Source organism: Myotis lucifugus, unplaced genomic scaffold (genome assembly GCF_000147115.1).
Source record: "Myotis lucifugus unplaced genomic scaffold, Myoluc2.0 scaffold_683, whole genome shotgun sequence".
NCBI lineage: Eukaryota > Metazoa > Chordata > Mammalia > Chiroptera > Vespertilionidae > Myotis > Myotis lucifugus.
In genome coordinates, this window is record NW_005871731.1 from 95,796 (window position 1) to 118,555 (window position 22,760).

Here is a 22,760-nt window from a genome sequence, read left to right on the forward strand (position 1 = left end):
TCACCGGCTCCCGGGTTTCAGCGCGCTCATCGGGACAAGGAGGAGACGAGGGAGGCAGCGCCCCGCTGTGCAGGGTGTGTCTGAGCCTGTTGAGCCGCAACCTACGATATTGGGGCGACAGTGCCTCCTCGACAGAGTCCACTCAGCGTCACCCCATTGAACCCTCCAGCCTCTGTTCCCGGCGCCGCTCAGGTCCCGCAGCCCAGGGCGCAGCGTCCAGCACAGTGAGTCCTCATGGGGGACCCGGGGTGAGAGGGGGCAGGAGGGCGACGGGCTGCAGGACAGCCAGGGGAGGCCGTGGGGGGACTGAGCCGGGAGGTGGGGACATCCAGTCCTGGTTTGTGTCTAAAGGCGACAAAGAGGGTGAGAGCCGGTTCCCGGGAGAAGTTTTACTTTCATGCTCAGGGCCACGGGGCTGCGGGTGGTTGTGAACAGCAGAGGGATGAGGCTGAAATGCGGGTCTAAACGTTCCCCAAACGCCCAGAGGAGGAGCGGCCTCCAGGAGAGAGGGCGGCAGTGAGGGCGGGAGGAGGGGCTGTGAACACAGCGACCCAGCAGGAGGCGCCCTGAGGACCAGCTCTGAGGGAGGCGGCATCTCCGAGGCGCTGGACCTCGGGCCTGAGCCCCTGGGTCCTGGGGTGGGTGCCAGGCCCTCGGCCTGCAGGTGAGAGCCGCTGAGGGGACTGGGCTGTGGGGCTATGTCAGGGCCTCACACTATCGTGGCCTCTGAGACAGTGGGGTCCTGGGGCTGTCCAGCCCCTCTTCTCGGGGGACCTTGGACTTGGGGACCTTGAAGAGACACCGAGCCCAGAACCCTAAGTCCAGGTCAAGGGTCATATGAGTGGCACCTGATTTTGGCAGCCAGTGGAATTGTGTGTGACAGGTCCTTCCATGCATGGGTTCCAGGATATGCAAAGGCTTGAAGTGAAGACTAAGCTGATTCAGGGACGAGCAGGGGCCCATTTTTTAAAAAGAGGAACTGGAATCAGTAGGACTGGAATCAAGTCCAGAGGAGCTTTGTGACCACTTGGGTTTCTGTTCTGCTGGTGATGGGGTCATTGGGGTAATTGGAGCAGTAGAACAGGTGATCTGACCCAGGTTTCATTAGACTCCCTGTGACTGCAGCATGCTGCACAGTATGGGTGTGAGGACGGTAGGAAGCCGAGGATGGAAGCTGCTGTGATAGTGTTGGTGAGCGTGAGGGTAACTGGAGCACAATGGTGGTTTTGGATGTGGAAGAAGCAGTTGCATTTTGGTTCAGTGATTTAGGTGTGGTCACAAAGATTTTCTAATTTTGCGGATTGGAGAGAGAGGTAAGAATCAGAGATGATGTAAAGGTTTGGATTTAGCACCTGAAGGTATGAAAGCACCATCAACTGAGATGGAGAAAGTCATAGTGGGAAACGTAATGTTCATGAGAAATATAAAATCTTTTATTTTTTCTTATTAGGATATGAGAATTTTCAGAGACCAGTTCATGACCATCTGGAACTCTGAGTAGTAGTTCAAGATGAAGACTACTTAAAAAAATAGTAAAAGAGTATGGACCAGGGAGGATTTGTAGATCACCTTTTTTTTTTCTTTTTTTTTTGTTGGAGGTGGAAGAGTAATTCAAAAAAGGTGAGACTGTGGCTGGTGCATATTTACTTCTTAAACACTCATCAGGATTTCTTGTGACCCTTTGTGTGGCCTGGTTTATTGCATCCAGTTTGGTTGATTTGCTGATGGGCATGAGTGGGCATCGGTGAGAATCACTGGGCATGGGGTAGAGGACCATAGGCAGTGGGACTTGAATACTGAAGGCTGTGAGTGGAGAAAGGACATCAAGTGCAGTACCAGTAGAATTGGGCTCTGGATAACTGAGATCTGATGTGGTTCTCAATAGGTGAGGTTGAAGGAAAAAACAAGTTGGGAGGGAGGCCTAATACCTTAACTGAAGGCTGTGTCTTGGGTGTGGGCATTCAGAGTCAGGTTAGTACATGATACTGTTTGAACTTGCCATGCAACTCTGGAACACACATGCTGAGTAATGACTAAGACCAAGGAGATGACTATGGGAGCTGGGGCTATGGGAGTGCAGGTGTGAGAGAGGTGTGGGAGAAGGAGTGATGTGCTTTTGGAGAGCAAATGTGAATTGATGGCCACGGATCCCTTATATTGACATAGAGGGAATGAAGGTTGAGTCCACTTCTGGTGATAACTGGATGACACAACATGGGCAATTTTAGGGTAACTCCTGAAAAGACAGGTGTTGTGGCGCTACATGCCAGGTCCAGTATTTAGGTGTCATAGGTGCACATCTGCCTGTTGTTGTTGGGCTGATACTCTGATCAATAGGAATGGGATAGCATACATCAGTGTCACCTGGGTTTGAATATCTCTACTGACATGGGGAAGGGAGAAGGGTAAGAGAGGAATACATTACAGAGGAGGTGAGTTAGAATGTTGAAAAGAAGGTGGTTAGAAAACATCCCCTCCTCTTCATGGCATATATGTGTTTTCTTTGAAGTTGTGACTCTGGGAATGAAGCTGCATGAGAGAAGTGGGATAGGAAGAATTATGTGGAACAGGTAGCACAAAGTGTTGGCCTCAACACCCTAGGACTGGAGTAGAAAGGTTGACGAGTGATGCTTGTTTTTCGGGGTCTTGGAAGGAGAATCTGTTAGACAACAAGGATATTGCCCCACAAGACCAGAGTCAAATCACTCACATCTTGCTTTAAGGCCAACATTTATCTGTACCCTATGTTGGTGACACCCATTGCATTGACCCTAAATGTGATGCCCTGAGGTCAGGTATAATCAATCTGGGTATCTGCTCTATTGCTCTGGGATGACACAGTATCAGTAGGAATATAAGAAGCGAGTGACTCTGTTGAATGCAAGACCTGCTATTTTCTGTGATGTGGGAGTAGAGGGAGTAGATGGATATGGAGAGTGAGAAGTATGACGAAAGTAAAGCCTAGGAGAGAAGCTGATCATGGACTGAACTCTCCCTATTATGACAGGATATGGACTTTGAGGACGTGGCCATAGCCTTCTCTCAGGAGGAGTGGGGTCTCCTTGATGAGGCTCAGAGACTTCTGTACTGCGATGTGATGCTGGAAGTGTTTGCACTTGTCTCATGTGCAGGTAAGAGCTTCACATTGTCCCAGTGTCCTGAGGTGATGCTCTTTCTTCCTTTATTCTAAAAACATAGCTTTCTCTCTCCCACAGCCAGACCTAGCGTTCTGCTAATTTCTGCCCCTGTCTTGTCAAATGTGCTGTGGCTGCTGGTGCTGAGCTGTGTGGACAGCCCTGACCAATGGACTCTAGGAACATCCGTGACACACATTGCCTCAAAAAGTGCAGAAAGTGTCTGGGAATCGGGAGTATTACAGGCAGCTTAATGGGTCCCCTATTACTCTTCCTCTCCCTGGGAGGGTGACAATACCCACATTCATTCCCTTCTTCCCCCTTTCTCTAGGGCAGTGGTCGGTAAATCGAGGCTCGGGAGACACATGTGGCTCGCAAACCGCAGTTTGCCGACCACTGCTCTAGGGAAAGGTGCTTTATGACAGCCTGTGCCAAGTTATGTTCTTCACTTACATAAACCATAGGCTATGCTTGTTAGACCCTTCTTCAATTGTTGTTTGTAATATTACCTTAGCTGAGTACTATTGTGGGCCTAATTGCTCTGGGACAGAGCTGGCTGCTCTCCTCCATTGTCTTTCATTAATATGTGGAATTTTTAGGGTTTATGCATCAGTAGAGTAGAAGATTCAGGGAAAATCTGGTTTCCTCACAGGGTGAACATGCAAGATGGTCTCAGAGGAGATCTGGCCATGCTAAATGACAACTGGGGGGAAGGTATGACATACTGGTGATGGTCAGATGATACCAGGAACCAGCTAATTTATATTTTTATTTTTTACTTTTTAAATACATTTTTATTGATTTCAGAGTGGAAGGAAGAGAGAGAGAGAGAGATGGAAACATCCATGATGAGAGAGGATCGTGGATCGGCTGCCTCCTGCAAGTCCCCCACTGGGGATTGAGCCCACAACCCGGGCATGTGCCTTGACCAGAATCGAACCTGGGAACTTTCAGTGCACAGGCCGAAACTCTATCTCCTGAGCAAAACCAGCTAGGGCAGGAACCAGCTAATTTTCAACAGTGTTTAGGGGCAGGTGCCATTGGCTACACCCCATTTCTGTCTTCTCTCCCCATAGTTGACACTTTCCTGACTTGCATTTCATCTGTGACTTCCTGGTGTTGTTACTGTCACCTTTGTCATTTTTTTGCATCACCTGTCCCTCTGCACTGCTCCCTGTGCCATATTCTCCTACATTGACCTGCACATGTGTTATGAGATGCCCCTACCTGCTTACGTAGTCCTCGAACACCTACTAGTCTTTTATTAAATTTCACTTGGAATAAGACATAACCAACCTTCTGCACAGCTTGCCCCTGTCATCAGCAGACCAGCCCTGCTGAGCAGAAGAATGAGCTTGGGATGTATCTTCTCTTCCACGTGGTCTTGCCATGTGTGTGCCAAGTTTCTGGTGAGGCCTTCACTGATATTTGACCTTCAGAGGCCCAGACCTTCCCAGAAGCTTCTTATATCCTTCCTGCATATCTCTTATTTTCAGACAATTGCATAGAATCGATGTATTATGTGCAAAACACTTTAGCAATGGGATTTCCCCTGTCACCACAGTCAACATTCAGTTCCTCCTCAATTCTCTCGTTTCAGATTGTTGGCATAAAATGGATGATGAGGAGGTCGGTCCGGTACCTTTCGTATCTATACAAGGAGAGTCACAGGTCAGAGCTTCTAAGACAGCTCCAGCAACCCAGAGGACCCATCTGTGTAAGCGGTGTTTCTCATTGTTCAAAGACATTCTGCACCTGACTGAGTCCCAAGCAGCAGACTTTGAGCAGAAAGCCTTCTTCAGTGATGCTTGTGTGAGAGACTTCTGTTTCAGTGCAAACCCTCACCAGCAACAGAGGGATTCCAGTGTAGAGAAGATCTGGAAAGAAGACATGGACAGGGCCTCCTTTGTGACCAGGTGCAGCTTCTATTTATCTTGGGTGCCTTCAACTAATAGGGAGGTTGGGAAAGTCTTCCCAGTCACCTCAGGGCTTCCCCAGCACCAAGCCCCTCTAAACACTGAAAAGCCACACAGTGGAAGTGAGATTTCACAGGAGTATCTTGGTGGAAAAAGTTTTCAGCAGACTTGCAACTGTGAGAAATTTGGCAGCCAAAACCAGAAAGTTGTTCAGCATCAGGGTGCCTGCTCTGGAGAAGTGAAATATGAGTGTGACAAATGTGGGAAAGTTTTTAAACGAATCTTTCACCTCGTTCGACATGGAAGAATCCACACTAGGGAAAAGCCCTATGAGTGTACTGATTGTGGGAAGTCCTTTGGACAAAGGTCCGACCTCATTTCACACCACAGAGTTCACACTGGAGAAAAACCCTATGAGTGTAGTGATTGCAGAAAGTCCTTTAGGCAAAGCTCTCAGCTCACTGAGCACCACCGTGTTCACACTGGAGAAAAACCCTATGAGTGTACTGATTGTGGGAAATCTTTTAGGAGAAATAGTAAGCTGCTTAACCACAAGAGAATTCACACAGGAGAAAAGCCCTATGAGTGTATTGATTGTGGGAAATCTTTTAGGAGCAACAATACGCTCGTTAACCACAAGAGAATTCACACTGGAGAAAAACCCTATGAGTGTACTGATTGTGGTAAGTCTTTCAGGACAAGCAGTGACCTCTCTGAACACAAGAGAATTCACACTGGTGAAAAACCTTTTGAATGTAGTGATTGTGGGAAGTTCTTTAGACTGAAGTCTACCCTTACTCGACACCACAGAGTTCATACTGGAGAAAAGCCTTTTGAGTGCAGTTATTGTGGAAAGTCCTTTAGACATAGACCTACGCTCATGGACCACCACAGAACTCATAATAGAGAAAAGCCCTATGAGTATACTGATTGTGGGTAGTCCTTTGGACAAAGATCCTACCTCATTTCACACCACAGAGTTCATACTGGAGAAAACACATATGAGTGTAGTGATTGTGGGAAGTTCTTTAGACGAAAGTCTAACCTTATTCAACACCACATAGTTCATACTGGAGAAAAGCCGTAGGAGTGTAGTGATTGTGGGAAGTTCTTTAGAGAATGAAGTCACACTGAAGAAAGGCCTCATGAGTGTAGTAAATGTAGGAAATGTTTTAACAGCAAACTTAGCCTTGTTAGACATCTGAGAGTTCACATTGGAGAAAAGGCTTAAATGTGGAGGGCACGTTTTATCTTTCTCTACAACACTGCAGGAGAGTTAAATCCATTTACCTGAGTATAAACCGCTTTTATCTGAACGTACACCGTGCGAAATTCCTCATAAGTTTGAGGTACAAGTGAGGCTTGAAGGAGCTGCATTGCACTTGCTAACTTCTGTGAACTCGTACCTCATTGATGTCACTGCGAGTATTTGTGGATGAAATAATCTCACCACCTGGCTCACCTGAACAGTGTGCATCAGTCACCACCCCTGTGTGCTCAGTGAAGAGGAATTCTGTGTTGTCCCTTGTGCTTGAGAAATTTATGAATACTTTCAGCTCTTAGCTATATCTTCATTCCTTACTCTCTGACTAGAAAATTGACCTGACCCAGGTTTTGTCCAGAGCCCCCAATCTTAACTAAGAAGTGCTGCCTCTTCCAGGGACATTGTGGTTCTCACTTTATGCTGTGATGAATTGTTTCAGGTTCCTATTCACCATCCTGCAAACCTCTTGCTGTCCTCTGCTCTGGTTTATGATCTTTTTGTAAAGGGTTTTTTTCTTTTCTACCTTTAATTGTTTTGATTCTTTTAATTCCCCGGAATGATTGAAAAAAAAAAAATAGTCCTCTGTCAGCATGGAGAGGTGAACAGATACGGTGGAGTCCCAGACTTGTGCTATGGAAGGCACAGCATGATTTCAGAACAACACTCTTTGTCCAATATTGGCTTCTTTTGTGTTGCTGACCAAGGCACTGAGAGAAAGTGTGCATGACTTTGTGGTTCTAATTTGAAGCCTGGTGCCTCTATTATTGGTGATGTCATGGTCACCCAGAAAAGGAGGCCTTTGTTGTGCTTAGTCACTTTCTCTGTTCTCAGCATTTATTACATAATTCTCAGCAGTGTTTTGGGGGATTCTTACCCATCTACAGTAGAGGAGCCATGTGCCATAATGTACAAAATTTCATAGACTGGTGTCATTTGTTGTAAGACACTGAGATTTAGATTGAACCACAATTAGACAGGAACACTGTGTTCATAGTGAGTGGGAAACACTGGAGTAAATTAGATGAAAAGTGCCTCTTCTCAACGTTATCCCCAAATGGTCAGTGGGTTGTGGCTTGTGTGATCTTTGTGTACAGACATTCTCAAGACCTTCATCACTGTCTCCTGTGGCTGAAATAAGTGGCAGAAAAAATAATGTGATAGTTTTTTGGATTCCCTTCGCCCATCTAGGGTGTTCACCTCAGGGTTTGCTCAGCAGGCAACACCTCAAAGCTAGAGGAAGGATAAGCCTGTAATCAGTCCCAGGATGTGTCTTTTGTGATTCCTTTTGATTCCGATGGCAGTAGTCTTCACTGCTTGACAATATTTGCTGCCACTGAGACATGGCCAGTCCTCAGGAAATTAGGAAAGAGATGGTAGAGCCCATATAGGATTGCCATTTTAATTTTCTAACAAGATAGGAATATCTAGGTCTTTATTTGAAAGTACTTTAAAGACTTTATTTAGGTACCTTTATAACTGAAATGTAACAAAATGTGCTTTTCTCATGTGTACTATTTGGTGAGCTTGGACATATGGATCAAGATGTAAAACCATCACTTGTGAAATAAACTTATCTCTTACCCCCATAGAGGTGCAGTGGTTCTCAACCTTCTGACCCTTTAAATACAGTTCCTCATGTTGTGATCCAACCCTAAAATTATTTTCGTTGCTACTTCATAACTATAATGTTGTTACTGTTATGAATCGTAATGTAAATATCTGATATGCAGGATGGTCTTAGACGACCCCTGTGAAAGAGTCGTTCGACCGCCAAAGGGGTCGCGACTCACAGGTTGAGAACCGCTGGGTTAGGACAAAATAAGTATTTTATATATCTTTAAAATAACTTATTGACTTTTTTTGAAGGGAGGGTGACAGAGAATGAGAAATGGCGATAGGGACCTAACCGGTTTGGCTCAGTGGATAGAGCATCGGCCTGCGGACTCAAGGGTCCCTGGTTCGATTCCGGTCAAGGGCATGTACCTTGGTTGCGGGCACATCCCCAGTAGGGAGTGTGCAGGAGGCAGCTGATCCATTTTTTCCTTTTATCAATGTTTCTAACTCTGTACCTCTCCCTTTCTCTCTGTAAAAAAGCAATAAAATATATTTTTTTTTGAAAGAAAGAAATGGCGATATGAAAAAGATACAGCTAACTGCTGCCTCCCTCACGCCACCTACAGGTCTTCCAGGCAGGAATGGAACCCCAGGCTTTTCAGGGCAAGGGATGGTGCCCAACCAACTGAGGCTCACTGGCAGGGAAGAATATTGCTGTATTACTTATTAATTATTGTATTAATTTCCATACCAACAACTCTACCCCTACTCTTGCCACATCCTGTATATTCTTACTGCCCTTTTATAATCTTGCTTGCTGCCTTTCTTAGCTCTCCATGCAGTCATGCATTTTCCTCCCTTTATAATAGAATAGTTCGTAATTTTCATAATTTTTATTTTATTTTATTGATTTTTCTACAGAGAGGAAGGGATAGGGATAGAGAGTTAGACACATCGATGAGAGAGAAACATCGATCCGCTGCTTTCTGCACACCCCTTACTGGGGATGTGTCTACAACCAAGGTACATGCCCTTGACAGGAATCGAACCTGGGATCCTTTAATCCACAGGCTGACGCTCTACCCACTGAGCCAAACTGGTTAGGGCAATTTTCATAATTTTATAAGCACTAGAAGGTGTGTAGTCTTTAACAAACACTGGTTTCCTCCATGCTACACAGTTTGTGATTCAACAATAATGTTCATGTGGATAGTTAAAGTTTTTTATTTTATTGCTGAGAAGAACTGTGTTCTATGGGTACCACTTTATCTATTGGTCTGTCTATGGTTTTGGTTATTTCCAGGTTTGTGGTATTATAAATAAATCCGCTGAGAATATTTCCTTTAGTTCTCTATATAAATGTTTGTTTTACTTCTCAAACTGTTTTCATGTAGGTGAATGTTTTACATTTAAGATATGCGGAACTGACCCAGCAGAGTTATTCTCTTTGCCTTCCCACTAACCCACAGTATATAAAAATTCTAGTTTTTCTGCTACCCTGCCAGCACATGCAGTGGTTAACCTTTTCAAATAGTAGCCCCGGAAATGAATAGTGTTAACTCACTTTCCTTTTAATTACATTTAGATAAGAAATTTTTATAGTGAGTGTTTTCTCATGGGTTTATTTACACTGTCTATATCTCTTTTGTTAAAATGTCAGCTTAAAATCTTTTCTAATTGTTTAAATAAATTTATTATTTTCAGGTAAAGGGGTCCTGTGTAGCATCTAACATGTATGTTTGAATTTCACTCATTCCTCAGTGATTCCATGAATTCTTTGCCATATGCAATCATAGGTTTTGAATATTGGAAGCAAAATTGTTTTCCACACATTAATTAATTAATTTATTCATTCATTTATTTATTTTGTAAAGAGCAGGGTTTTATTCACTTCAACAGGGAAGCAAAAACTACAGCAGAGACATAATTGGTGTATGCACTGACGATATTCATGGTGACCCTAACAGATATCATACTAGTGCAGTAACAGAGATTTGAGCCCATAATTTACATCCAGATGGGGCCACTGCTGGGTCCCTTTCAGCACCTTCCCAGGGTGTACACATTCTAAGCCACATAGTTATGTCTTCCTCATTAATGACACCGTTTCTTCAGCATTTACACCAGCGGCCTCCTATACTGGGTGTGAGGTGCTGGGCTGCTGGAGCTCATGCCCAGAGCTGCTTCAGCAGGAAAATCCTGAGCAGATCATGACTCATCTGCAGTCTCTGGTCCCCCAGAGAGATGTGGGGAGCTGTCTCTAGCAGGGATGAGCCAGGGGCCTCCAGACTCTTCTTGCCCATGAAGTGACCCGTAGTTCAGAGGTAGCTCCACGGGTGCATGTGGATGTTGCCAGCCTGGCTGTGGGGCTCCCTGAGATCCCAGATGAGTGAGGCTGCGCTGTCAGTGAGCAGAGGGAAGAGCAGGACAAAGACAAGCCACTGAGTGCCTCCTGGCGGCAGGGTCATCACTGTGGCCTAGCTGCACCACAGAGCTGCAAGCTTCCACAGTGGCTCCCTATTTATTTATCTTCAAATCTGTTTTTATTGCTTTTAGAGAGAGGAAGGAAGATTAATAAAGAGATAGAAACATCAAAGAGCAAGAGAAACATGACCCATTGGCTGCCTCCAGCACAACACACACTGCAGATCGAGCTCACAACCCAGGCATGTGCCCTGACTGGGTTTAGAACCAACGACCACTTGGTTCCTGGTTTGATGTTCAACAGCTGAGCCACACTGGCTGGGCATGTTCTTCCATAAATTTAATCCTAAAGGCCATTAAATCCCACTTGTAAGATACACTTTTAAGTTAATCTGCATTGCTAACATTCTTCTCCATTCTTTTCTAAGTTTAAGCATTCAATAATACAATAAGTGAAGTCAAGGTATTTGTCAATTTCCCTGGTGTAAATACTCTCATTGTCAGCTTCAAAGTGCCAACTTTAAGGCACTGAATATGGGCATGATAAGATACTACAGTAGTATATCATGATGCTTTATTTCCAACACACGGATAGAGTAGAAACAAATATACTCAAGAACATTCATTATAAACTAGTAAAACAATTTGGAAGGGGCAAGTTTTAAACCTTATTTAAAATTTTGTTTTAAGTATAATTGATTTTAAAATGTACATTCAAAAATATATTTTATTGATATCAGGGAGAGAGATATAGAAACATAAATGATGAGAGAAAATCACTAAAAGGCTGCTTCCTGTACCTCCCTTCTCCCTGGGAATTGAGCCTGCAACCCATATATGTGCTTGACCATGAATAGAACCATGATCTCCTGGTTCATAGGTTGGTGCTCAACCACTGAGATCCACCAGCTGGGCTATAGTATTTAAAAACATTTTTTAAATATATGTATTTTTCATTGTTGATAGTATTACAGATGTCTCCCTTTTCTCCCTCTTTGGTGGATCTATTTCATGGCTCTTCTTCCCCCTCCCCTGTGAGATCTGTCAGTTTGGACCAGTTGAGCACACCTCCAGTCCCATGTCGTCCTTCAGCACCAGATGTGGTGCCTCAACACCAATACACACCAAAGTCATTGACTGGGATTAGCCCTCCTTTGGGATTGGAAAAACTACATTACCCAGAAAGCACTGTGCGCAAGTCTGACTGGTTAGGAGCATTTTGGTGCCTGCACACCCGGTTAGGGCGGGACTTCCTGCGTACTCCTCTGCCTGTCATTTTGAAGGTTCCTGTGGGTTCACGGACTCACAAGCTTCAGCGCTCTGGTAGTGAGTAGGAGGAGGTGTTGGAGGCAGCGTCACCACTGGGCAGGGTGTCTCTGAGGCTTGTTGATCCTCAACCCGCGGGATTGGGGTCTTCTTGCCTCCCCGACTCCGCTCCACTGACAGAGTCCACTCAGCCTTACCCCATCGGACCCTCCAGCCTCGGGTGCCCTCGCCACTCAGGTCCCGAAGCCCAGGTCGCAGCGTCCAGAACAGTGAGTCCTCGTGGGTGGCACAGGGTGTGAGGGGGGAGGAGGGAGACGGGCTGCGGTGCCGCTGGGTAAGGCCGTGGGTGGGACTAAGCCAGGAGGTGGGGACACCCAGGCCTGGTTTGTGTCTAAAGACGACAAAGAGGATGAGAGGAGGGTTCCCCTGAGGAGTTTTACTTTCATTCTCAGGGCGAAGGGGCTGTGGGTGGTTGTGAACAAAAGAGGGACATTGAGCCCTGAGGAATGCGGGCATCACTGGGCCCCGAGGCTGGGGTAGGGCCCTCAATAGCCCTTTAGTTCCCACAGGTTCCTGTGGATGCAGAGCCGCTGAGGGGACTGGGCTGTGGGGCTTATGTCAGGGCCTCACACTATCATGGCTTCTGGGTTCCTGGGACTGTCCCCAGGACCTTGGACCTGGGGACCTTGAAGAGACACCAAGCCCAGATTTGGGGTCTCGTCCGGGATCCCCAAGACCCTCGAGGGACCCCCGATCTGGAAAGTCTGACTGACCGCGGTAAGTGTCTGTGTGTTGTGTATTCTGTTCTGTGTGTTATATGTTCTGTCCTGTGTGAGGTCATTTCTGAAATTCTGTAGTGCCCGAAGTGGTCTAGGTGGGCACACTGCTGAAGGACCACGGGCTGGGAGAGTTGGAAGACGTTCCACTCCCCAGGAGGGATGCGTATACCCCTCACGAGGGATGTGTATTCCCCTCACGGATTTGAGGGATGTGTATTCCCCTCACAAGGGACGTGTATTCCTCTCACGGAGGGATGTGTATCCCCCTCCAGGATCTGAGACGAGGCGGGTCGCTTCCGCCAGTTTGGCGTAAGGCTATTGTCTAGTTGCTTCCATGGAGTTGTAAGGCTGTTCTTTGGGGCCCTCTGTTTATGTCTGTGTTTTTCTGTTTTCTGTGGACTTACTGGATGGACGTTATGGGACGGACTCAGAATGCTCCTTTGGGTATTGTGATTGATCATTTCAAGGAGATTGGGGGAGGCTGTAGAGCTCCCTCAGGAGTTGGGAAGTTGTTATTGTTTAAACTCTGAATGAATGTCTGGTGAAAGTGTGCGAGTGTGGAGGGAGGGGGCCTGCCCTCTCCCCTCCTTTGTGTGGCTCCACGACGTCAGTCGGTCGGGCGTCTGAGTGAGGATCTGTAAAAACAGGTCACCCCCTCCCCAAATAAATGCGTCTGGGATTTCTGTGCATGTGTAAAGAGAAAAGCTGGCTTAAAACGAATGTGCGCATAGTCCGATTTTGGATAGAGTTTTGAGCTGGAGTCTCTTTGCAAATGTGCAGGATGGAGCCCAAGACTGATTATTTACCCAAAGGGAAAAAAAAAAGATGCTAGCTAGATTCTAGCAGAAAGATTGGCATTTCCATAATAAAGAACAGTTTTTAAATGCTAATGAAGATTGCTAAGCCTGGCTTCCCAAGGCAATTTCTAGTGAAGGAAGGGGCTAGTCCAGGGGTGGGCAAAATGGGTTCTTAAACTGGACTGGAGGGCCGGAACAAAAGCATGGATGGAGTGTTTGTGTGAACGAATATAAATTCAAAGTAAACATCATTACATAAAAGGGTATGGTCTTTTTTTTTTTTTTTTTTAGTTTTATTCATTTCAAATGGGCCGGATACGGCCCACGGGCCGTAGTTTGCCCACGGCTGGGCTAGTCGCTTCCCACCTGTAGCAAAATCTTAAAAGAAAGAATGTGGTCAATTTACATCTGAAAAGACCAGGTAGGCCAGAACCTGTTTTGCAAGGCTCAAATGTGGTTTTCCAGAGCCGCTTGAAAGTAAAAAGTAAAGTTTACTCTAATTTGCCTCATGAAAAGTCTAGAGGACAGAATTAAATCTGTTGGTTGAGTATTGAGAAATGCTGAATATTTAACTTGCCAGCTATTGGGAAAAATTGTGTAATTGTGTTAACTAAATGCCTTTGCTTATCGGTCTGATTCTAATGAGATTTCTGTTTGTCTGCAATACAGCCACATGACTTGCCACTCCCCTGGGGGCCGCCATCTTGAAACAGCAAAGGCCCCTCCCTCTGATTTAGTCAGGGGTGGAGCTTTAAGGCGGAGTTTTGCTGCAGAAATGTGGATGGGACAGAAAGTGTGCTTGCCTCTCGGATTTATTTAATACTATTTTTAAGCTAATCTCTTAAATCTAGAAAACCCTGCTTTCCTTAAACTAAGGGCAATTAAAGGTTATATGTTCCCTCCCTAAACAAAAGTTAAATAGCTTATGTCAAAGTCTTAAAAGGGACTGATAGCAGTAATCCAATTTCTAAAGTACGATTATTTCAGGTAGAAACTGTGGTTTCATACTGATCTTAGAGGGCACATTTTTCCTTTGCCTGGGAGGGACAGCACAGCTGTCCCAGGGTCGGAGGGTTCCAGTTAACTTGTCAACTCAGTGTTCTGGAGACCCAGGGACTCTAGATAATGTGTTTACCCAAAACTGTGGTTTGGATTGCATGCTGTCTCTGCTTCTGTAAATTGATCTGTATTGCTTAAATATGTATCTTTGTTGTTTAAAATTGTTTAACTAATGAAATTTCTGTTTATGTCTCTTAAAAATATGAATGTATTGCTAATCTAAGGCTGTTTGTTTGCTAGGGACTTTGATTAGCTAAAAGGTATTTGTGACTTTTCTAGTCTGATTGGGACATTTAGGGGTGGGGCTCACAGTTCCTCGGGGCAGAGATTTTATGGGCCCCCTGCCTGTGCTGAATTAAATAATACAGGCCACTGTCATTTGGCTTGCTGGTTAAAGGAAGGTAACGGGCCCTAGGATCTGTAAAAATGGCTGGGAATAAAGCTGGATGAACTGAGTGACTAGGGGAGTCGGGGTTCGGATCCCCTACCCGAGCCCAGGATAACTCTTAAAGTGGAGGGGACCCCCATTGACTTCCTTGTCGACACTGGGGCACAACATTCGGTCCTCCGCACCCTGCAAGGAAAACTGGCGAACAAAAAGTCCTGGGTGCAAGGGGCAACTGGTATGAGCCAGTATTCATGGACTACCCGAAGAACAGTAGATTTAGGAATGGGCTGGTATCCCCACTCTTTCATGGTGATACTGGAATGCCCCTACCCACTATTGGGGCGGGACCTACTGACCAAAATTGGAGCTCAAATAACTTTCAGACAAGGGGGGCCTCAGGCCACCGATGGGAGGGGCCACCCCATTCAGGTCCTGACCATGAGGTTAGAGCAGCCGTGGGCAAACTACGGCCCGCGGGCCGGATCCGGCCCATTTGAAATGAATAAAACTAAAAAAAAAAAAAAAAGACCGTACCCTTTTATGTAATGATGTTTACTTTGAATTTATATTAGTTCACACAAACAATCCATCCATGCTTTTGTTCTGGCCCTCCGGTCCAGTTTAAGAACCCATTGTGGCCCTCGAGTCAAAAAGTTTGCCCACCCCTGGGCTAGAGGATGAGTATCGCCTCCACCAGAAGGCTTCCCCAGTAAAGGGCAGTATGGAAAAATGGCTACAAGAATTCCCAACAGCTTGGGCAGAGACGGGGGAGTGGGGCTGGCCGCCCCCAGGGCCCCAGTCCTGGTAGAACTAAAGCCTTGAGATGGTCCAGTAAGACCTGGGATACATTTTAAAGGGCAGGCAGCGGCGGTTATCAAATGCCAGAAAAGAGACTGTTTTGAAAATCCCTACTCCCACCTCTCGAAGAGATCAGCACAGACCAGGAGATTGGGTCTACGTCAGAAGGCACCACCGGGAAACCACTGTGGTGCTGACGACCCCCACCACTCTCAAGGTAGACGGCGTTGCGACCTGGGTCCATCACACTCACGTCCGGCCAGTGGACCCATCCGTGATCCAGGAAGACTTCGTCACCAAATGGAGCGTCGATCGAAATCAACGCCACCCACTCAAGCTCAAGCTATGGCGTGCTCGACCTGCCTGATGCTGGTAACATTGCTCGCGATCACTCCTGCTACCGGGAGCCCCCACAATACCGTATAATGGACTTAGATAATGCCTGCATCCTCATGGACATGGCTCCAAAGAGACAAGGATAATTTATAGGAAGGTCAAGAATAGACTTTAGTCATTGTATTGATATGTTATATTGACCTTTGATTCTCTTGCAGGTTTGAATGTATGTTGGCTATCCTGGAAGGGGACTGTGTGGGGTGAACCCCAAAAGTAAAGGGTTTCTAGCTGCCAAGAGGGTATGTACCCAACTGGGCAGGGAAGAGTGCCCATCAGGTTTTGGTCTCTGTTGAGAGACAGTTGACGGTTGGCAGCCTGTATACTGTCTTGCAGGCCTGCGTAACCATGCCCATGTCAGGGGTAGTTGGAATAGAAGGTCTGAGGCATGGTTATGCATAGAAAGAAGGTTTAATGCCAACAGTTACTGTTTTTGTTATAATTCTGAAGAATCCATGAAAAGGAATTGGCAAGGAAAGTCAGAAAATCTTAGAGCAGATCAGTATGTTTTTCTCCTTATATAATTCCTCTGAAATATTGGCAATGCTAAATAAGTCATGGCAATACATTTCTTTGCATAGATTCAATAAGACTGGTTCCTAATAGTGGTTTTATTAACAGAAAACTTTGACTGGAGTATCATGTTTTAAAGAGCCCTGTCTGAGCTCTAAAGACCTAAAGCCAGTAAAAATGCCATGAAGAAAGCCTGGTATCCTGCTTGGGAGCCCTGAAGATGGCTGGCGCTGGAGCGTCAGGCCCATGCCCTACCATCACTGGCGGTTGGTAAGAGTAGAAGGGGAGCAATAAGGATGCCTCTGCTTCCCTGCGGAACCCCCACACACTCTGGACCGCAACGAGTAGGAGGGCTACTGAGATGGGCCTTAAAGCTTAGAGCGTGGGCTCAGGTGGAGTTGCTACAGGTGAGGGATTCACCTAACTCAGCAGATACTGCAGGCAGGCTGATGGCAGCTGGATGGCTTGGCTTCCTGGCCCTACAGGGCACATTAAGATTCAACCATGAGATTCCAGCAAAGGTGGTCGGTTACCATTCTTGTTGTGTTTTTGCAAACATCAGGCCAAATTGAATACAGTAGATAAATTAATCTTAATTTGGTTTTTTGATAGCCATGGAGGAATTTTAAGAAGAAAAATCCTATTTCAATAGAAGTTGTTAAAGCTAAAATGGTTTCTTTCCCTTCCACCGGACCATTTGTTAAGCATATAGGGATAGTTCAGTTGATAGTTCTGTGTGCCCAGTAGGGGCCTCTAGCTATGGTGGAATACAAATGCAGTCCGTCTCATGATTGAGCCGGAAGTTCCAAGACAAAGGGGGGAATGAAAGGGCGAGGACTACGCCCTCCATCTTGCCCCAGGGTAAGGGCTACGCCCTCCATCTTGCCCCAGGGTTAGGGCTACGCCCTCCATCTTACGTTGGCCATGTGCTCGGCAAGGCTTCTTCCCGGAAGCCCAAACCTCTGCTAGCCACACCCAGGACTTCTTTAAACTAACCAATGACAATCAAGGGAAGTTGCCATAGATATGACCACATCCTGTGTAACAAAACACCGACTTGTGCCTGCCCAATTGGCAGTGCCCACAGTCCTTTCTCCTCCCCTTACTCCAACCCCCCTATAAAACCTCTCTCCACACAGAGTTCTCTCTCTCTACCACTTGCTGCTGCGTCAGTAAGGAGGGTAGGGGAGCCAAGCCCAGGCTTGAATAAAGACTCTTATGGTTTTGCATCGGACATGGCTGGCTCCCTGGTGTGGTTTCTTGGGGATCCTGAAATCTGGGCATTACACCCAGAACCCTAAGTCCAGGTCAAGGGTCATAACAGTGGCACCTGATTTTGGCAACCAGTGGAATTGTGTGTGGCAGGTCCTTCCATGCATAGGTTCCAGAATGTGCAAAGGCTTGAAGTGAAGACTAAGCTGATTCAGGGAAGAACAGGTGTCCATTTTTTAAAACTAGGAACTGCAAACAGTGGGACAGGAATCAAGTCCAGAGGAGCTTTGTGATCACTTGAGTTTCTGTTCTGCTGGTGATGGGATCATTGGGGTAATTGGAGCAGTAGAGCAGGTGACCTGTCCCAGGTCTCATTAGACGCCTTGTGACTGCAGCATGATGCACAATATGGGTGTGAGGACGGTGGTAGGAAGCCCAGGACGGAAGCTGCTCTGATAGTGTTGGTGAGTGTGATGGTAACTGGAGCACAGTGGTGGTTATGGATGTGGAAAAAGCAGTTGCGTTATGGATTAATGATTTAGGTGTAGCAACTTGGATTTTCTTATTTTCAGCATTGGAGAGAGAGGTAAGAATCAGCGATTAGCCCTCACTTGCCGCCTACATCCACCTTGCCACCCGCACGCCCTGCCGCTGCCCAGCAGAAATGCTTCGCTTACACACAGTCCTTCGCCAGATAAGGCCTGTGTCCAGGGCACTGGCTCCTCATCTCACTCGGGCTTATGCCAAAGATTTAAAATTCCGTGCAGAGGCTGGAGCCTTAATGCTTCAAAGTGTCGACCTTTTAGCTGATCCTGTAGCCATTACTATGGGGCCAAAGGGAAGAACAGTGATTATTGAACAGAGCTGGGGAAGTCCCAAAGTAACAAAAGATGGTGTGACCCTTGTAAAGTCCATCGACTTAAAAGATAAATATAAAAATATTGGCGCTAAACTTGTTCAGGTTGTTGCCAATAATATAAATGAAGAGGCTGGGGATGACACCACCACAGCTACTGTGCTGGCATGCTCCATTGCCAAGGAAGGCTTTGAGAAGATCAGCAAAGGTGCCAATCCAGTGGAAATCAGGAGAGGTGTGATGTTAGCTGTTGATGCTGTAATTTCTGAACTTAAGAAGCAATCTGTGACAACCCCTGAAGAAATAGCTCAGGTTGCTACAATTTCTGCAAATGGAGACAAAGAAATTGGCAACATAATTTCTGATGCAATGAAAAAGGTTGGAAGGAAAGGCGTCATCACTGTAAAGGATGGAAAAACACTGAATGATGAATTAGAAATTACTGAAGGCATGAAGTTTGATCAAGGTTATATTTCTCAATACTTTATTAATACAGCAAAAGGTCAGAAATGGGAATTCCAAGATGTATACGTTCTGTTGATTGAAAAGAAAATTTCTAGTGTTCAGTCCTTCGTACCTGCTCTTGAAATTGCCAATGCTCACCACAAGCTACTGGTCATAATTGCTGAAGATGTTGATGGAGACGCTCTCAGTACACTGGTTTTGAATAGGCTAAAAGATGGTCTTCAGGTTGTAGCAGTCAAAGCTCCAGGTTTTGGGGACAATAGGAAGAACCAGCTTAAAGATATGACTATTGCTACTGTTGGTGCTATGTTGGGAGAAGAAGGATTGACTCTCAACCTAGAAGACATTCAGCCTCATGACTTAGGAAAAGTTGGAGAGTTCGTTGTGACCAAAGATGACAACGCCATGCTCTTGAAGGGAAAAGGTGACAAGGCTCAGATTGAAAAACGTATTCAAGAAATCATCAAGGGAGAAACCAAGATGGTGGCATAGGTAAACCCTGGAGATTGCTGCCTCGCACAACCACTTCAAAAATACAACTAAAAGACGGAACGGACATCATCCAGAACCACAGGAAGGCTGGCTGAGTGGAAATTCTACAACTAGAAGGAAAGAGAAAAGCATACTGAGACTCAGAGGAGGTGCGGTGCGGAAGTAAAATACAGAGGTACAGAGGCGCATGCGGAGAGGGTTGGCGTCTGAGGACATGGTTGTCTTTTTCAATCGGGAGGGAGTCTCAAGCTCTGAGCTCCAGTTCCGGGCGAGTCTCTGGGGACCCAGACTCATACGGGAGAAACTGGACTGTCTGGCATCGGTCAGAACTCGAGGGCAGCATTCTGTCGGGGGTGCTTGCAGTGATTGCCAGAACACTGAGAAGCAGGGCCTCTGAGGGCAGGACTGAGAGCAGCCATAACTGCTCGCTCCGCCCTGTTGATCCCCTGGGACCCTGCCCTGCCCAAGCCACGGAGGCTTTTGCATATGAAAGGCCTGGCCCTTTGCAATCTGATAATTACCTAACAAACTGCAGCTGGCCCAAGGCTCCAGGACAACTTGCATTGCATTACAGCTGGCTCCTGCTGGATAGCCTCAGGCAGAGGCTAGATTAGCACCTCCTTAGAGATCCAGGAGCCACTGTGCCCGGTGGTCAGAGTGGGACCATCCAGATTTCAGCTCCTCGGATTCATAAAGGACACACTCAGGAGGCAGACTCAGAGAGCACCAAAGCCCCATTGAAGCAAGTCTTGCCCGGAGGGGTGTCTCCAGCACAGAAGTTCTCCCACTGCAGACACAGCTGATTCTCACAGCCAATTGGTCTGGAGGTCAATTCCTCCCAGTGACACCTAAAACAATCAAAGCTTAACTACAACAAGACTGGGCACAAAGCCCACAAGGGGGTGCACCAAGAGTGTCTACCTCAGGTAATTGGGGAGGCTGAACCACTTGGCCCTATAGGACACCTAGTACAGAAAGACACTCTATCGACACAGTGAAGCATAAAAAAATGCGGAGACAAAGAACAGGACACAAATGACAGAAATGGAGGAAAGCAAACTACTGGATATAGAGTTCAAAACCACACTTAAGGCTTTTCAAGAATTTTCTAGAAACCGCTGATAAACTTAATGAGACCCTCAAGAAATCTAATGAGATCCTCGAGGTTGTGGTAAAGGACCAACTAGAAATTAAGCATACACTGACTGAAATAAAGAATATTATACAGACCCCCAACAGCAGACTAGAGGATCGCAAAAATCAAGTCAAAGATTTGAAATACGAAGAAGCAAAAAACACCCAACCGGAAAAGCAAAATGAAAAAAGAATCCAAAAATACGAAGATAGTTTAAGGAGCCTCTGGGACAGCTTCAAACGCACCAACATCAGAATTATAGGGGTACCAGAAGATGAGAGAGAGCAAGATAATGAAAACCTATTTGAAGAAATAATGACAGAAAACTTCCCCTACCTGGTGAAAGAAATAGACTTACAAGTGCAGGAAGCGCAGAGAACCCCAAACAAAAGGAATCCAAAGAGGACCACACCAAGACACATCATAATTAAAATGCCAAGAGCAAAAGACAAAGGGAGAATCTTAAAAGCAGCAAGAGAAAGACAGTCAGTTACCTACAAGGGAGTACCCATACGACTGTCAGCTGATTTCTCAACAGAAATTTTGCAGGCCAGAAGGGAGTGGCAAGAAATATTCAAAGTGGTGAATGCCAAGAACCTACAACCAAGACTACTTTATCCAGCAAAGCTATCATTCAGAATTGAAGGTCAGATAAAGAGCTTCACAGGTAAGAAAAAGCTAAAGGAGTTCATCACCACCAAACCAGTATTATATGAAATGCTGAAAGGTATCCTTTAAGAAGAGGAAGAAGAAAAAAATGGTAAAGATACAAACTATGAACAACAAATACATATCTATCAACAAGTAAATCTAAAAATCAAGTGAATAAATAATCTGATGAACAGAATAAACTGGTGATTATAATAGAATCAGGGGCATAGAAAGGGAGTGGACTGACTATTCTTGGGTGAGAAAGGGGTGTGGGGGATGCAGGAAGAGACTGAACAAAAATCGTGCACCTATGGATGAGGACAATGGGGGGGTAAGGGCAGAGGGGGTGTGGGAAACGGGTGGAGGGGAGCTATTGGGGGAAAAAGAGGAACAACTGTAATAATCTGAACAATAAAGATTTAATTTTAAAAAAAGAAATCATCGAGCAGTTAGATACCACAACTAGTGAATATGAAAAGGAAAAACTAAATTAACGCCTGGCCAAACTCTCAGATGGGGTAGCTGTGCTGAAGGTTGGTGGGACAAGTGATATCGAAGTGAATGAAAAAGACAGAGTCACAGATGGCCTCAGTGCTATCCGAACTGCTGTGGAGAAAGGCATTGTTCTGGGAGGGGGCTGTGCCCTGCTTCGGTGCATTCCAGCCTTGGACTCATTAACTCCAACTAATGAAAATCAAAAAATTGGTATAGAAATTATTAAGAAAGCACTAAAAATTCCTGCAATGACCATTGCTAAGAATGCCAGTGTTGAGGGATTGTTGATAGTTGAGAAAATTATGCAAAGTTCCTCAGAAATTGGTTATGATGCCATGCTTGGAGATTTTGTGAATATGGTGGAAAAAGGAATCATTGATCCAACTAAGGTTGTAAGAACTGCTTTACTGGATGCTGGTGGCATGGCCTCTCTGTTAACAACAGCTGAAGTTGTGGTCACAGAAATTCCCAAAGAGGAGAAGGACCTTGGGATGGGTGGGATGGGTGGCATGGGAGGAGGGATGGGAGGCAGCATGTTCTAGCCCTGTAATAGTGCTTTACCATCATTACTGAGGACTGAGAGGAAGCTCAGGGCATCTCCTCACCTATAACTTCAGAGAAGTCAGTTGAAGGAAGTGACTGAAGAAAAGGCTGGCTGATGTTCAAGAAAATCACTCTAACCAACTGGTTTCAGTTGACAACATACAATGATTTACTGCTGTCATTGTCCATGCCTAGAGATAATTTATTTTGTATTTTTGAATAAAAATACATTTGTACGTTCCTGATTAAAAAAAAAAAAGAATTGGAGAATCAGCGATGATGTAAAGGTTTGGATTTAGCACCTGAAGGTATGAAAGCACCATCAAATGAGATGTAGAAAGTCATAGTGGGAAAAGTAATGTTCATGAGAAATATAAAATCTTTTATTTTTTCCTATTAGGATATGAGATATGGTATCAGAGAACTGGTATCGGAGACCAGTTCATGACCATCTGGAACTCTGAGGAGTAGTTCAAGATGACTACTACTGCCCTGACCGGTTTGGCTCAGTGGATAGAGCGTCGGCCTGCGGACTGAAGGGTCCCAGGTTCGATTCCAGTCAAGGGCATGTACCTGGGTTGCGGGCACATCCCCAGTGGGGAGTGTGCAGGAGGCAGCTGATCGAT

The 22,760-nt window shown here is 45.7% G+C and overlaps 2 protein-coding genes across 2 annotated transcripts; both read left to right on the forward strand.

Moving 5' to 3' along the window:
• Positions 1-3,080: 3,080 nt before the first annotated feature.
• LOC102424992 (zinc finger protein 501-like) lies at positions 3,081-7,489 on the forward strand. The gene is made up of 2 exons (XM_023746467.1): positions 3,081-3,131; positions 4,735-7,489. The coding sequence occupies exons 1-2, from the start codon at positions 3,098-3,100 to the stop codon at positions 5,988-5,990; spliced, it is 1,290 nt and encodes a 429-aa protein (XP_023602235.1). The 5' UTR covers positions 3,081-3,097; the 3' UTR covers positions 5,991-7,489.
• A 10,531-nt stretch (positions 7,490-18,020) lies between these two features.
• On the forward strand, positions 18,021-22,521 carry LOC102424371 (60 kDa heat shock protein, mitochondrial-like). Its single transcript, XM_014447590.2, is given in 2 exon segments — positions 18,021-19,277; positions 21,534-22,521. Coding segments are annotated over 2 exon segments (1,716 nt in total). The 5' UTR covers positions 18,021-18,161; the 3' UTR covers positions 22,134-22,521.
• Positions 22,522-22,760: the final 239 nt, after the last annotated feature.